The 14,752-nt window shown below is 47.8% G+C and overlaps 2 protein-coding genes across 8 annotated transcripts in view; one reads left to right on the forward strand and one right to left on the reverse strand.

Moving 5' to 3' along the window:
- The window catches only part of EEFSEC (eukaryotic elongation factor, selenocysteine-tRNA specific), a 188,755-nt gene that overhangs the window by 160,564 nt on the left and 13,439 nt on the right, over positions 1-14,752 (reverse strand). The gene's annotated exons all lie outside the window — the stretch shown is intronic.
- Positions 11,390-14,468, forward strand: LOC132375261 (uncharacterized). 2 transcript variants are annotated; one of them, XM_059940509.1, is made up of 4 exons: positions 11,390-11,470; positions 12,230-13,100; positions 13,964-14,187; positions 14,257-14,468. In XM_059940509.1, exons 2-4 carry the CDS (start codon positions 12,596-12,598, stop codon positions 14,353-14,355), a joined length of 828 nt encoding a protein of 275 aa, XP_059796492.1. In that variant the 5' UTR covers positions 11,390-11,470; positions 12,230-12,595; the 3' UTR covers positions 14,356-14,468. The 2 variants fall into 2 exon arrangements, with proteins under 2 accessions (XP_059796492.1, XP_059796493.1); XM_059940510.1 differs by having other exon boundaries at positions 14,262-14,468.

A 14,752-nucleotide genomic window follows, 5' to 3' on the forward strand; every position in this document is an offset into this window, starting at 1 on the left:
TGCAAAAGGATGAATCTGGACCCCTACCTCATACCATATACAAAAATTAACTCCAATAGATCAAAGACCTAAATATAAGGGCTAAAACTATAAAACTCTTAGATGAAAACATAGGCATACTTCTTCATAACCTTGGATTAGGCAAGGGTTTCTTAGCATAAGCAACAAAAGAAAAATAAATTGGACTGCATCAAAATTAAAAACTTTCACACAACATTGTAAATCAACTATACTCCAATAAAAATTTTTTTAAAAAATTTAAAACTTTTGTGTTTCAAAGAACACCATCAAGAAAGTGAAAAGACAATATAATGGGAGAAAATATTTGCAAATCATATATGTGATAAGGAATTATCTAGAGTATACTAAAAGTTCTTATAACTCAACAATAAAAAGACAAATAACCCAATTTTAAAATGAGCAAAGAGCTGAATAGACATTTCTCCAAAGAAGGTACATTAATGGCCACGTGAAAAGATGCCCCACATCACTAGCCATCAGGGAAACGCAAATCAAAACTGCAATGAGATATCACATCACACACACACTAGAACAGATACAATCAAAAAGACAGACAGCAACAAGTGCTGGCAAGGCAGTGAAGACATCAGACGCTCCTACACTGCTGGTGGGAAGCAAAGCAGTGCAGCTGCTGTGGAAGACAGTCTGGCAGTTCCTCAAAAAGCAGACACAGAGTTACCCTCTGACCCACCAATTCCACTCCTAGGTATAAACCCAAGAGAACGGAAACATGCGTCCACACAGAGACCTGAACACAAACGTCCATGGCAGGATTATGCACAATAGTCAAAAAGTGAAAACAACCCAAATGTCCTTCAACTAATTAATAAACAAAATGTGACCTATCCGTACTATGGAATATTATTTGGCCACAAAAAGGAATGAAGTAAGACTCCTGTGGCAAGGTGGACAACCCTTAAAAACACAATGCTCAGTGAAACAAGCCAGACACAAGAGGCCACATATTATATATGACTCCATTTATACAGAATGTCCAGAATAGGCACATCTGTTGACACAAAGTATCTTAGTGGTTGCCTAGGGCAAAGGGAAGGGGGAGAGGCGGAGTGACTGCTGTTGGGGATGGGGCCTCTTTCTGGGGTGATGAAATGCTCTAAAATTGATTGTGCTGATGGTTACACAATTCTGTGAATACTAAAAGCCGTTAAATGGATACTTTAAATGGCTGAGTTGTATGGTATATGAATTGTATCTCAATAAAGCTGTTATAAAAACAGTTTTTAAAAAATATGTACTTACTGTACAAAGGAATGTTCTATTACAAATTAACGTCATGGAAAGATGTCCACGTTGCATCATTAAGCAAAAAGAAGTTACATGTGAAGTACTTCAATTATGAAATTATGAGTAAGTTTTAAAATATTACTCCTAAAAAGGGAATTCTATACATATAAAAATATACCACATATTATGTAATGCATTAGCAGGAATGGGGCATTCCCCATAAGTATTCACACTAAATGGGAAAACTGAAAAGTTTATAAATAAAAGTTTATAAAAAGTTATAAATAGCCTCAGTTAGTTCAGATCAGGCTTACATCCAAACTCCCAAAAAAACACTTTCAATTTCTAGAGGTTTTGGAATTTCGGAATTATGGATCAGATGTGGTCGACCTGTATTTCCTACCATGTCCAGGTAAGGATGGATCAGATGTGGTAGACCTGTATTCCTTACCATGTCCAGGTAAGGATGGATCAGATGTGGTAGACCTGTATTCCTTACTATGTCCAGGTAAGGATGGATCAGATGTGGTAGATCTGTATTCCTTACCATGTCCAGGTAAGGATGGATCAGATGTGGTCGACCTGTATTTCCTACCATGTCCAGGTAAGGATGGATCAGATGTGGTAGACCTGTATTCCTTACCATGTCCAGGTAAGGATGGATCAGATGTGGTAGACCTGTATTCCTTACTATGTCCAGGTAAGGATGGATCAGATGTGGTAGATCTGTATTCCTTACCATGTCCAGGTAAGGATGGATCAGATGTGGTCGACCTGTATTTCCTACCATGTCCAGGTAAGGATGGATCAGATGTGGTAGACCTGTATTCCTTACCATGTCCAGGTAAGGATGGATCAGATGTGGTAGACCTGTATTCCTTACCATGTCCAGGTAAGGATGGATCAGATGTGGTAGACCTGTATTCCTTACCATGTCCAGGTAAGGATGGATCAGATGTGGTAGATCTGTATTCCTTACCATGTCCAGGTAAGGATGGATCAGATGTGGTAGATCTGTATTCCTTACCATGTCCAGGTAAGGATGGATCAGATGTGGTAGATCTGTATTCCTTACCATGTCCAGGTAAGGATGGATCAGATGTGGTAGATCTGTATTCCTTACCATGTCCAGGTAAGGATGGATCAGATGTGGTAGACCTGTATTCCTTACCATGTCCAGGTAAGGTACGAAATACAGCCATTGCTGCTCACCCATGCCAAAGAGTTCACAACGCAACCAAGAATCTCAGAGAGAGACAGTGAGGCAGAGCAGACCGCAGACTTCCCAGTGTCCCCGAGAAATGCTGCTAACTTTAGAAATATGCAGTGAGTTCAATACAACTAACTCTGTAAGAGATAAGGAAAATAAATAGCTCATTCTAAACAGAATCCAACACTATGTCGTCACTAACAGTAATATTAACAAAGAGCAAGTAATAACACAGAAAAGATAACATTTTAAGTCAGAGCCAAATACAAAACTACAAAGATGGTTGTAAATAAATATACTGGCAAGTACAGGTGTGTGTTTATGTACTTAACCTATGCTTTAAAAACCTGGAAGAATATACAGACAATGGAATATTATTCAAGCCTTAAAAAGGAAGGAAATTCTGATACACGCTGCAACTTGGATGAACCCTGAGGACACTGTGCTCAGTGAAATGAGCCTGTCGCAGAGGACAAACACTGCAGGGTTCTACTGTGTGAGGTGCCTAGAGGGGTCAGAGTCATAGAGACACGCAACGCAGAGAGCGTGTCCTCAAGCAGCAACCTTGCCCCCATGCCCCAGCACTCCAGCCCATCGCTGCCGAGGGGCACAAAGAACCGAAAGCAACTTCGTGTTGAGTCACTCTGTGGACGCCTGCAGAACTTCAGATTTCTCTCCAGTAGTCTTATGAATCGGCCAAACAAGAAGAAAAAGGAGCCAACACATTAACGGAGGACCTACTGCCTGCCAGGCACCACAAGAAGATGAAGTGCTGCCACCCCGTTTTACAGACGTGGAAACAGGTGCAGACAGATGGCTCATCCCGTTCCAGGTCACATTCCTTAGAAGCAAAACTCCAAGAGCTTTCCTCAGGAAGAAATGACCCTCTCTGGCACGAACGTGCAAGAAGAGAGCTGCAGCTTCTCCAGAAGCAGAATTCACTGAGCGCAGCATCATACAATGTGTACAGTCCTCTGGCCACATCCACAGGAGGCCAGCACAGCCTAGTGGCCAAGACTGTGGGCTCTGGAGGGACAAGGTGGCATCAGAAGTCTACTCCGCCACTATTAGATGACGGCCCTCAGCAGGGGACCTCACTTAAGTCATTTAGCAGGACAGGACGGGGGGTTTATCAGGATTAGACGAGATAACACAGGGCAGAGGATTTCCGACAGCGTCAGGCACGAGCTCAGCAAAGCTACCCGACTACTGAAGGTGCGAGCTGGATCATTTACCCTGTTTTCTCACAGCAACTCTCACCGCTAGGTACCAGGAGCATCATTTTTACTTACGATAAATCTGAAGCTCAGAAAGGTTAAGTAGTAGCCTAAGGTCACTCAGAATTCAAGCCTGGGCCGGTGGGACTGCAAAGAAGGTCGAGATGACAGAGCACAAACAGAGCGTAAATGGAAAGAAAGGCCTCTTGCTGCTCCTCCTCTCGGGCAAGGCCACCGACCCGAGACACCACCCCTGCGAGGCGGGCTGGGACAGGCCAGGAGCCAGAGCAGAAGCCGGCAGCAGGCCTCTGCTGGCCTCTGTGGGCAAGGACAACACTAACCCAGGAGAGGAGAGTGGGCAGGGGCATCTGCACAGGCCTGGAGGGAGGTCACCAGGCAGCGCTGTCTCGGGATCCACCCTTTAACCTACGGGCACAAACGCAGCAGAGGAAACCACCAAGTCCACGCAGTACAGTGTGAAGCAGCAGTGGCGTCCCCAGGGCAGCCCCCAGACACAAGCGTCAATGAGGCGCCGGCTGGGGGACGGACGGGAGGACGACAGACTGCCACCGTGCGTCTTCCAGTCCCGGGTGCGCTTCCCACCACGGGCACGTGGCACCTAAAGGAAAACAGAATACTCTTCATAAAAATTCTGCGTCAGTCACCTTCCTGCTGTAGAGTTTGGGGTACCCTCTGAGTTACCTTTTCTTCATTTATTAAAAAAGGAAAACACAAAACAAACTCTCCTCCCAGAAATCGTGGAGGGTCAGAGGAGACAATGCAGAGTAACAGGGACTCAAGCCTGCAGGTCTGTGACCCTCAGCTGCCGTCCACAGACTTAGTCCGGGGGCTTTCTCCCACTGAGGAAAGCCAGCAACCAACACAGGGGCCACATCTCAGTCCAAAGGTAAGGAAACCCAGCCCACAGGTGAGGCGGAGCCCGCCCACCCCAGCTGCCGTCGGGCGAGCCCACTCCTCCAGCAAGAGAGACCTTTCCGAGGAGAGACGCTTCCAACCCATATCACAATCTCGCTGGCCACTGCCAAGTTCCACTTCCATTTTACATCAAGCCTCCTTTTTTTGTTTTGTTTTGTGTTTTTTTTTCTTTTCCTAAATCTGAAATTAGGATGGAGGCTGGCAGGAGGACCCCTTGAGAACTAATAAGGACTGTGGCTGAAAACACAAAAAAAGTGCTCAGAAAGCCCACCCGTTTGCCAAGCGCATGTGATCTGCTCGGAAGAATGTCGGCTGGGCCATGAGTCTTGATGGAGGACAGCAAACAAACAGACAAACTCAGAATGCTCCCATACACAGAAAGGACTTGGGAATGGGAACAATGACAGTCATTCTCCCAAGCATTTTATCCTTCATCTGCAGTAGAAAAGGGGCTGCACTGGATGGAAAAGGCCCCACAGGAAACCCTGGAGGCCCTTCGCCAGGGAACGGGGCCACACACCCACTCGCGCCCAGGCTGCGTCCCCGTGTCACCTGCCCAGAGGACGTGGTCGGTCGGCCACGTGTTCCAGGGCCATGTCCTGAAGTGCCCCCATACAGCCAGGGCCGTAAGCTTTTCAGGGGCACTCAGGTCCTGGCAAAAGGAAGAATGACCTTCTTCCAAGTCACTGAGGCCTCCCAAGTCCTGATTAGGCAGGCGGTTCAAATCAAAGCTTCCAGAAGGAAAGGGTCTCCATAGAAAATACAGAAATAAAGGCCTTCACCACCCCATGAGCCATCATTTTCTTATTTTTCATTTTTAAGGCAAATGTTATTTTCAAAGACTAAAGCTTCCTGTGCACCAAGCATCCCTGCCGGCAGGAGTAAAGGAAATCCTTTTCAGTTTTGTCTGTTCACGCACTCAATCTGACGGGACAAAACAACTTCATGTGCTTGGATCACTTCAGTGAATGTTTTTTTTCAACAAAGAAAATTAAGTTTTCTCCCAATCTATATGAGCAAAAAAAAGAACATGAGAAAAGAACTCAGGGTTTCCTCTATGTTAAGCATAATGCGGATAAAAGATCAAACTTTTTTTTTCCTTAATGCAGTTATTCCATCTTGTGTGTTTTAGTGGTTAAAATCTGGCAATTTGAGGTGGTCACTCTCAAACAGGAACCTCAAACAATGGGTTTTGTCTACCTCCTAAAAAGTATGGATCTTGGGGAAAGAAATTTTTTTTTTTTTGCCCTGATAAGACAGTAATCTCCTACCTTGCTGACTCAAATGTACTTGCATATTAATTGCTTCAGACCCCCAAATCCCTGCTGAACTGGCTAAACTGTGGGCCAAATTCAATAATCCAGCAACCTCCCATTCAATGCCTCACCAAGATAACTTTGCATGTTTAATTTAAAAGTACCGATCGCTTTTAAATGAAGCGCTAACGCCAGCCAGCCCTGCTGCCACAGCCCAAGGCTCTGACGGACACACCGCGAGTAGGAGGGTCCAGTCTGAGCGCTTCGGACAACGAGGTGAACTGCCTGCATCTCTTCCAAATGGTATCTGTTCGCCCAAATCAGCCCTTTAAAACACGCCCCTCTTGGTTAATTTCCCTGATACAGAGGCGGTGAGATCGAGCCTCAGATAGTCAAATATTATCTGCGCAGATTGTATCTGATTAGCAAGAAGTACTCAACCCTCCAGCCAATGTGAATGCCTAGCTACTCAGCTGAACTGACCTAAGGCACTTTTTCCTTTCTCTTCTGCAACTGTGTTCCATGTTTGACCCCTCAAATTTATTTTAAGTAGTTTTGCAAACAGCTTCCTCTCCCCCTTCCTCCCCCGTGCTGCCAGCATCTCACGTTTCTCGTGCACAGAACATGTTTTGTCCACCCTGGAAAGTGGCACTTAGGGAAACGGAGAGATCGCCTCAGTCAAATCGGAATCAGAAATAGGTCCCATTCATTCAAGAGATTAAAACAGTATCAAGGGCTAATTTTCCTTTTACTAGAACAAGTCAGCATGAAAGCTGGGATTCCCAAGTGCTGGAATTCACGGCAACCTTTATAGGCTGTGAAAACAGGTCTTACTCCCGGCCTCACAGTGAAAACGCCCTAAAATACATTCAAACTCCTGGCGTGGCTTCACACGCACTGAATCAAAACGCACGACTGCATCTTTTCACACTGAAATCCAGACTTGTTCAATAATAGTGACAACGATATTTTTTACAGTAAAATAACAAATAAATAATAACAACAGGGATCTGGAGATTTAACAGAACAAGGCAGAGCTATCAGTGAGAAGTGGTTTTTGGTCTGTGGTAAAGCAAAAAGGTCCTGACAGCCGGCACAGGAAAGGAACAGGAGGTCAGACTAACTCAGCTTGGGTTCTGGGCTTCTGGAATCACAAATGTTCCGTGGTAAAGATTCAATATGGACTCTGGAACGTCACACAGTAAGCGAGCTTAATGGGAAAAAACAATGTGCCACTTTGAACTTGGATTCTGTGTACTGCTTCTACCAATTTGTCGGCCCCCAAATGCACCTACCTCTAGAAAGTTTCATTTAGAAATATCACTATTAAACTAAGTTTGAGTCTGAATACAACAGAAGTAAAATTTGGTTATGGCTCAGAAAATATTCACCCGACAGTTTGTCTGGATGCTGCTGGTTTCCCGTGAAGAATGATCTTCGGAAGCCGAATTTTTAGTGCTTCTCCTCGGCCCCCAAAATATAAGTTACTTATTAAAACCACTTCCAGTTTCACTTCATATGCTGAAAAATATCACGGGGAAAAAGTATTTAAATGTTTCACTTGTAGGAAAATAAGATGGTTTCCACACTTTAAATTTGCCCAAGAGACTCTCCTTTAAAACAACTAAAAAGTCTAGTCCCTCAGTAACAAAGCCTCTGGTGAACGAGTTTCACTACGTCCCTGGTGACCCCGACTCTGCGTTCTTTGCTGTACTTGCACTGACTACAACACGCTGATTTGCCCTGAGTTTTCCACACATGCACCGACCCATCCCGAACCTGAAATCCGCCCAAGTGCCATGTGTCTGTATCAACAGCATCTTCGGAGACCGGGACACCGACCATTTACACAAAGAACGTCTACACATCGTTCATGGTGTGACGCCTCCAAACAAGCCCTAAAGGTGCCACGTGCCACCTCGTGTCTGGAGTCTTCATTCACCTCCTCGCAAATCAACTTTCCTGTTTATAAAAACAAACTGGATTCTGCTTCCCGAAGACACGTTTGACAAAAATGAGTATCTCTGTATTGTAAGAAACCCCCTTGGTTTAAGCCATCTGTGTGCGCTACAGCAAAATGAAAGCATGCAGGAGGGTCCCCAGAGTTCGCTGTAATGAGACTGGCTGGACGTGGATCTCCTTACCATCTCTAAACAGAGGTGTTTTCTGCTTGGCTAGAGAAGCAAAGCTTCCAAACATTTCAGTCATGCAAATCTGGGGGAAACTAAAAATCAGCAAGACCTTTTAAAAACTCCCGTAAAGGGCTAATGTTTTATTGTTAGTTTAGAAACTTTAAAATACATCATCATTATGTATTATATTTGATATATTTGGAAATATGCATGCCCCCAAAATAAACAGTAAATTCAGGGGGAAAAATTGTTTCCCCAATTTAAAGAAGGGCACCCCTAATCCAGTCTTTAGAAAAACTTACATTTTCTGAATTTTTCCCCGGGTCTATACACAGGCCAAGTTCAGGCTTCAAAAATATTAAGCTATGAAGGGCCCTCTTCTGTCCTGGTATTAAAATAAGGAGTTAACAAAAAAGAGCTTTCCAAAGCTTAGTCATGTAAACTCACCTATAAACCTCCCATGACACTGAATTGATGGTCCAGGATATTCGTTTATACGACAGAAGGAACTAGAGCGTTTCAGGGAAGCCCACGTTTACAACTGCAACATCGTGTCCCAGCAGAGACGGGGGGCCTTGTTGTCAGGAGGAAAGTAACGGTCACAACAGTTACACCAGTTTATTAAAAGCTCATCACGCACCAGATATATTTCTTCTAATCCTTAAAACGATTCTTTCCTATTTTGCAGACCGGGAAGTCCAGGCACCGGGAAGTTAGGGAATCTACCCAAGAACATACAGCTAACAGATGCTGAAGCCAGACTCAAATTCAGCTTCTCAGACTCTAAACTTCAAGGTTTTTAAGTTATGCCATGTTTGCATTTATGCTGTTCTGTGGGTGCGTTTTTTTCCTGTAATACGGATGCATAAATCACTTCAAGAAAAGCTCTGTTCCTGCATCACATATTTTGGGCTCGCTTGCGTTCAGCAGTGACTGGGCACCTCTCCGCTTCCAAACACAAAACAAGCCAAGGCCTCCTGCAGCCCGACCTCTCCTGGTAGACAAAACACGCTGCTTTCTAACAAACGTCCACTTCTCTCCTCTGGTTTCCATCCCGTCTTTCCCCACTGTGGGCCGTCCTCCTTCCAACTCCAACTGCCTCACAGTTTTACAGCCAAATCAGCATAATTAAGCACTTGTACTTCAATTGTGTCAATTTAGTTTCTCCCCAATGACATTACCACCAATTTAAAAGCAGAGACAAAAATCATACATTCACGTGGTATCGGTCGCCATCCATCGGCCTTCCTTCCCCATCAAACACAAGTGAGACTTCTGACAAACAACTTATTTATTTAATTTAAAAAAAAATAAATTTATTTATTTTTGGCTGCGTTGGGTCTTCGTTGCTGCATGAAAGCTTTCTCTAGTTGCGGCGAGTGGGGGCTACTCTTCGTTGCGGTGTGTGGGCTTCTCATTGCGGTGGCTTCTCTTTGCTGTGGAGCACAGGCTCCAGGCACGCGGGCTTCAGTAGTTGTGGCACGCGGGGTCAGTAGTTACGGCTCACGGCCTTAGTTGCTCCGTGGCATGTGGGATCCTCCTGGACCAGGGCTCGAACCTGTGTCCCCTGCATTGGCAGGCGGATTCTCAACCACTGCGCCACCAGGGAAGTCCCGAACGATTTATTTTTATATGAACAGTCTCTTAAAGATTAAAAAATCAAATCCTACTTAGCTACGATCACGATCACGACAGTTAACACCATTTACTGAGAACCCTGTAGGCTGCAGGCGCTGAGATAAGCACTATCCACAGCGTATCTCATGGATTCTCAAAAAAGCCCACAAGCTGGTGATTCTCCCCAGTTTGACAACGAGAAAACTGAGGTTCCGGGCAGCTCACCGTACCCAGCTGGGGTTCAAACTTGGGCCAGCATGCGAGCCCGGCTCTTTCCACGACTCCCTATACGGAAGCGCAGCTACGGCGTCACACACCGCTGTCAAGGAGAGAAGGACGCGTGCAGACCCAGGCCCTGGCGGGGAAGACGCACCACACGGAGCGGAGCAGTGACTGGGGCCCAGCCAAGGCGCTCGCGACCCAAGCTGCTTCCCCGAGGTCTGAAAGAGAAGCCAGGCAAGCTTCTCTGCACTGAGCTTCCCCTAAGCAGGGCCCTTGTCCTTCCCGTTTGGCCTTTGCTAAGCCTGCCCCGTGCTGGGCTGGCAGAGCCCAAACTGCTGGTCCATACTGAATGGTGAGGTGGCGCTGGGTTTTATCAGCCCTCCCAGACAACTTCCCCCAGCGCCTGCCAGCCTCCCGGGCCTGAGACCCCAGGCCCGCTTGACCCAGCGGTCAGCCCGCAGTTTCCATCCACGTCCATTTCCCTCCAACTCTGGCTCAGGCCGAGCTCGGCCCGTCACCAGCCCACTGCCTTGGCTGCACGACAAAGGGACAGCACAGCACACTCCCCAGAACCGGGAGCCACAGCCCCTCTTTACCACCTCCTCACAAGACCCAAAACTAGCCACGGGGCCAGCCCCTGGCCCCTCCCTTTGAACGAAATAGGAAACGCTGACCAGGAGCCCAGAGACCACAAAAGAGGAAACAATCCCAGCCTTACAGCATCTCCACAGCACGAGACTTAATCCCAGGCCAGAACCTGAGCCCGACTTGGAGAAAAGGGGGGTTTTGTTGCAGTACAAGTAGGAAGGGGGGAGGTGGAGGAGGGGAAAAATAAAAAGAGGAAGAGAAAGAAAGAAGGCCGATGATGCCATTAGACAGGAGGGAGGCCAGCTTTGTCTCGCATCCTGTGGAACAGCCAAGGAAAACAATGAATCTATTTTTTTCCCTCCCCTTCTTTGCCTTAAAAAATTCAAGAATTTCATTCCCTTCTTTGAAACATAGCTCTTGCATAATTTCAGTGCTTGCTGCTGCTGTCTGCAACGCTGAGGGAAGGGGGTGTTCGACCCTCCCGAGCCCTCAGAAGCGGGACATCCTGTGCAGATCCTCAGTGTGGGTCTGCAGGCACCCGGCAGGAGGAGCTCCCCGCGGGGGCCGCCCCCAGCACCCGGGCCGCCGCTGACCACATCACCGTTACCACTGCGGATCCCAACGGCAAACCCCATAAAAAAGGTATTACTCCTTTTTTAAACAGGTGAAGAAACTAAGGTTCAGAAAAGCAAAACATCCACAGTCATGCAATAAGCTACTAGAAGAGCCGAAATTCCCATTTCAGTCTCTCCAAGCCCAAAGCCGGGGCCCACTGCCTGCAGCCTCTTAACTCCGAGGGAAGTCCCGCAGGGCAAAGTTGGAACCAGCTCTAGACTTCCCAAAGGCACCATTAATCAGACACGACAAGCAAAGTACTGAAGTTTACAGTGTTTGCAAACTTAAAAGGTTTACTGGCTCCAAAATACAAACATAAAACTGCAAAAACTGGAATTATTCAAAGCTGAATTGAAGGTCTACTAAGATATAAGAGAAGGCCGCCTAGTATACTTGGGATGCAACGTGGAGGTAAGTGTCATAAACGTATTTTAGGGGGGACGTCAGCACACTGTGCTCCTGTGTGTCTGCCTTCTAGGCCGTGGGGTGGCCTCAGGCCCACGAGGTCTCAGAGCAGCCCTTCCCCCGCAGGGCACCCGCACCAGGCGCGCTGGGCAGTCCCCAGGAAAGAGAGGGGAGGGCCTCGGAGAGCAGAGGCCAGAGCGGGCATTTCCTACAGGCGTCGGGAATGACTTTCCCAACCTCCTCTGAGTCCCCGGGGCCACACAACCCCTCACCCACCTGAGAGGCGGCGGGTGGGCGCCCGGGGAAGACCCTGTGCCCCCTGCACACGTGGGCACACACCTCCCCGCGCCTCTGCGTCTGGGGCCACACTTCAGCAGCACACCCTCCCTCTCCAGCCCTTCCCCCGTATTGGTAAATATTGATAATTACCTCCAAAGGCAGAAGCGCAGAAGCAGTTTGTGTTTTGAAATGCGGATCATAATTCAAATTGGAGGCTGACACTAATCATCTGATGTTCACTTGAAAAGACCAGATAGGCTGTGCAGGAACATTTCAGTAGGGGGACCGATAAGGAGAGGGAAATAAAAATTATTGGTATTTACTCAGCCTGCAATGCTTGTGGAAGGAACTCTTTTAAAAGGGAGCACTTCAGAATGGTTATTCAATCTGAATTTTACAGATAGCACGGGAAATATTTTCTCACAGAATGCTCCCTATCTGCACCATCATATCTCTCCGGTGTGCCATTCACGTCTCTCATTGCAGGAATTCTCACTCAATCTTGCTCCATTATGAGCTGACGGTGACCCAGAGTATACAAGGCATTCAAGAATCTGCCTGGAAATTACTACCAAGGAACATCTGTCCCGTACCCCGCTTGCCAACCCTGCCTCCGGGAGTGAAGATGGAAAACAACTCAGAATCCACACGCAGAAACAACTTTTCATTCCCCTTACAAACCAGGCTCCTTTGGAAATTGAGGGTTCTGGCATTTTTCAGAAATTACGTTCCTGGAAAAACATGGCGTGAGCGTCTCTTGAAAGCCTCAGCTCAGGCTTCCTTTCCTACGCGGACCCTTCTAATAAAAGCCAGGACAGGGGCTTCACAGGGAAGCAAACGAGAAGGCCACCCATGGCTCTCCGCACTGGGGGTGTTAAACTCAAATTTTGTATTAGACGCCACTGTTCAATGAACGACCGCGAGGGCGAGGGCGTCACGCGTGCTAACATACCCACGCGCACGCGGCGTCTATCTTGTAGACGCACTAACCTTGGAAGATTTGCGTTGCGACTAGGAAAGATTAGAAGAAGACGTGTGGTCTCACACAGGCTGAGTCTGGGATCCCAGCTTTCCCCCTGGACGGCGGATGGCTGTCGGCCGTCGGAGGGCAGAGGATGGGGGCGGCAGCGTGGCAGCCCCGCCCAGACTCCACCCCCGCCGCACGTGCTCAGAGGGGCCGAGCGGCACATCCCCGAACAGCCACAGCCGTTGGCGTCCACGCCTCTGGCCTCACGTCAACAACCTCCACCTCGCGTGCTTCTCACGGTCGGGGCAGAGGGGTCAACGTCGTCACAACCATCCCAACCGTGTGCCGGAAGCTCTGCAGACGGCTCCTCAGATACAGCACCTGAGCGAGGTAATCACCTGCGGTTCAGGTGTGCAACGGGCTCAGTTAGAGAAGCGGCCTTGCGCTGGGGTGCTCGGAGCCGGGCTGGGCCACGCCTGAGCTCCGCCTGCTTCCTCAGGGTGCTGGGCCTTGCTTGGGGTGTTCACATACTGGAGGCACCCAAAGCCAGTGCTTCCAGGTCAGGCGGGAACAAAGAGGGTTTGAGATCCCGGGTCTGGGGGTGGGGGACATGGTGGGGGAAGGGGCCGTGCACCAATACGTGACTTTCAGCCTTGAAAGCCGCTCCTGGAAAACACCACCTAAGAGCTGGAAACAGGCAAGTCCTCATACAAGCGCAGACACGGCCCCGCTCGGTGGGACCCTGTCCCTCCGGGAGGCGGGGGGGCCACCTTCTTCTCCTGGAGACACCCTGCTTTGGTTAGCACCATGGGCTCGCAAAGAGAGAGCAAACTGAGTGGAGAGGGCTGACAGCCGGGCCCACATCTTCAGACGCTTTCAAAGTTAAGTCACATAATCTGATGATGTGAAAAGGGGAGAATACACATTTGACCCCTTGCTTCAAACAGAAATCTTCCCGTATGGTTTTTAATTGGAAGGCAGTTGTTTTGCTTTCGCAACACTCTTTAACCTCTGCCACTGTAGGTACAAGGCTGCAAACGATACTTCCATTGATTAAAAAAATAAAAAACAAACATTGAAAGAAACAATATTTTTCTTTTTAAGGAAAAAAAAAGATAGCGAGCAGCTATTTTCTGGAGGGGTCACCACTTAAAGGCGTATATCGGACGCCACCCTGGCTGCAGCTTATGGTTTATTTTGTCTTGGAAAAGCCCGAGGTCATTCTAACTCTGTTGACCTGTTACCCTCCACAGTGATCATCTCCATCCAGGACTGCAAGCAAACACTGCCCTCTTGTGCACTGAACAGTGCCGAGTCGGCGCGGAGATGTTTCCACCCAGCACCCGTGGACGCCTCGCAGGCAGGCGTACAGCTGCCTCTCCGCGGCCCGGAGGGGTGTCGGGAAAGGATGACACACATCTGTGTCCAGGGTGCTTGCCAAAGTGTCCCCAGACTGCCTTCCGGGACAGACTGTGAGGTAAGAGGAAGAGGGAAAGATTCAGCTGAAGAAATCAGACCAAAAATAACTAACTCTTATCTTTCCTAGAAAAGATTCATTCCTCAGGACTTCCCTGGCAGTCCAGCGGGTAAGACTCCGCCCTCCCAATGCAGGGGCCCCAGCTTCGATCCCCGGTCGGGGAACTAGATCCCGTATGCATGCCGCAACTAAGAATCCACATGCCGCACCTAAGAAGTCCACATGCCGCAACTAAGACCCGGTGCAGCCAAAATAAAAATAAATAATTAATTTTAAAAAAACTTTATTGGTTACCATGGCAAGTTTTCTTTTTGCCTACTTTAAAAAACTTTTAGAAGTGACTAATGAATCTACAATAACAGTATATAGTACTTTTTTTTATCTAGGAAATATTTGCCAGGAAAAGATTCCATTTGATTCCAGGAGAAAAAAAAAAGGCAGAGGGAACCCACGTTGCTGTTTCTCAGAGGAACACCGAAAGCTCAGTCATGGTCCCTCTTCTTGCTGAGGAGCCCCGACCTGCAGGGTTACCTGCAATCTGGGGACAGAGCTCCATGCCCAGAAG

This window comes from Balaenoptera ricei, chromosome 11 (genome assembly GCF_028023285.1).
Source record: "Balaenoptera ricei isolate mBalRic1 chromosome 11, mBalRic1.hap2, whole genome shotgun sequence".
NCBI lineage: Eukaryota > Metazoa > Chordata > Mammalia > Artiodactyla > Balaenopteridae > Balaenoptera > Balaenoptera ricei.

What these genes read in the sequence shown, in the direction of transcription:
- LOC132375261 (XM_059940509.1), top strand. Translation starts at nt 12,596, where the DNA reads ATGGCTCTCCGCACTGGGGGTGTTAAACTCAAATTTTGTATTAGACGC. An exon ending in AGATACAGCACCTGAGCGAG is followed by an intron (nt 13,101 to 13,963) that starts GTAATCACCTGC and finishes TACCCTCCACAG; the next exon opens with TGATCATCTCCATCCAGGAC. An exon ending in CTTCCGGGACAGACTGTGAG is followed by an intron (nt 14,188 to 14,256) that starts GTAAGAGGAAGA and finishes TATCTTTCCTAG; the next exon opens with AAAAGATTCATTCCTCAGGA.